The sequence below is a fragment of the Antrostomus carolinensis genome, unplaced genomic scaffold, assembly GCF_000700745.2.
Source record: "Antrostomus carolinensis isolate BGI_N321 unplaced genomic scaffold, ASM70074v2 scaffold35599, whole genome shotgun sequence".
In the NCBI taxonomy this organism is placed as follows: domain Eukaryota; kingdom Metazoa; phylum Chordata; class Aves; order Caprimulgiformes; family Caprimulgidae; genus Antrostomus; species Antrostomus carolinensis.
The window spans coordinates 1-696 of NW_010338508.1; the positions used below are offsets into that span (position 1 = coordinate 1).

The window sequence follows — 696 nt, forward strand, 5'->3', positions numbered from 1 at the left end:
CCGGCGCTGCTGACGTTGTAGGGGCTGTAGTAGCCTTTGCTGGACTGGGAAGAAGCTTCCAGCAGCCTCAGACCGGTCCCATCCTCGATCATACTTCGGTCCATGGCGTCCTTGTAGGAGATCTTGAGCTTGGTTTTAGGGCAGGTGAGATATTTGGAGTAGGTGTTGACGTCCCGCAGCTTCTGGGCCGTGCGGGTGTCGATGGTGCCTTTCTGCAGCGCCTCGTCCAAGGAGACGCGGCCCTGGACGTCGGGTTCGATCAGACCCCCCGTCAGGTACTGCACCTCCAGGAAGCGCTGCCCGGCCTCGTAGTAGAGCCAACCCTTCTTCAGAGCCTGGGCAGCCGACATCTTCGTCTTGGTCCGCGGGTCCTCGAAGCCGTAGAAGGCTTTCTGCGCCAGGTTGATGCGGTCCACCATGATTTTATCCACCAAGCCTTTGTTCACCGCCTCGGCGACCGAGCACTTCTCCCCGGTGTTGGGGTCGATGATGCCACCGGTACAAGCTTGGGCTTCCAGGAGCCTCTGCCCCGTGATGTTGTCCACGAGGTTACGGCGCATGGCTTCCGTGATGGACACCTTCTCCAGCGTGTCCGTGTCCAGGATGCCCGCCACCGGTCCGGTCTCTTCGGTTGGGTCACTCCACATGGAGATCTGCGTTCGTGTTGGGGCCGGGCTGATGGTGCAGGAGGAGGAT

General features: G+C 60.9%; 1 protein-coding gene across 1 annotated transcript in view; it reads right to left on the reverse strand.

The window, feature by feature from the left end:
- Window positions 1-14: 14 nt before the first annotated feature.
- The window catches only part of LOC104530840 (plectin-like), a gene marked incomplete at both ends in the record, with an annotated part of 3411 nt that continues 2729 nt past the window's right edge, over window positions 15-696 (reverse strand). The window contains 1 exon segment of the mRNA XM_029086886.1: window positions 15-695. Coding sequence (XP_028942719.1) covers window positions 15-695 — 681 coding nt within the window.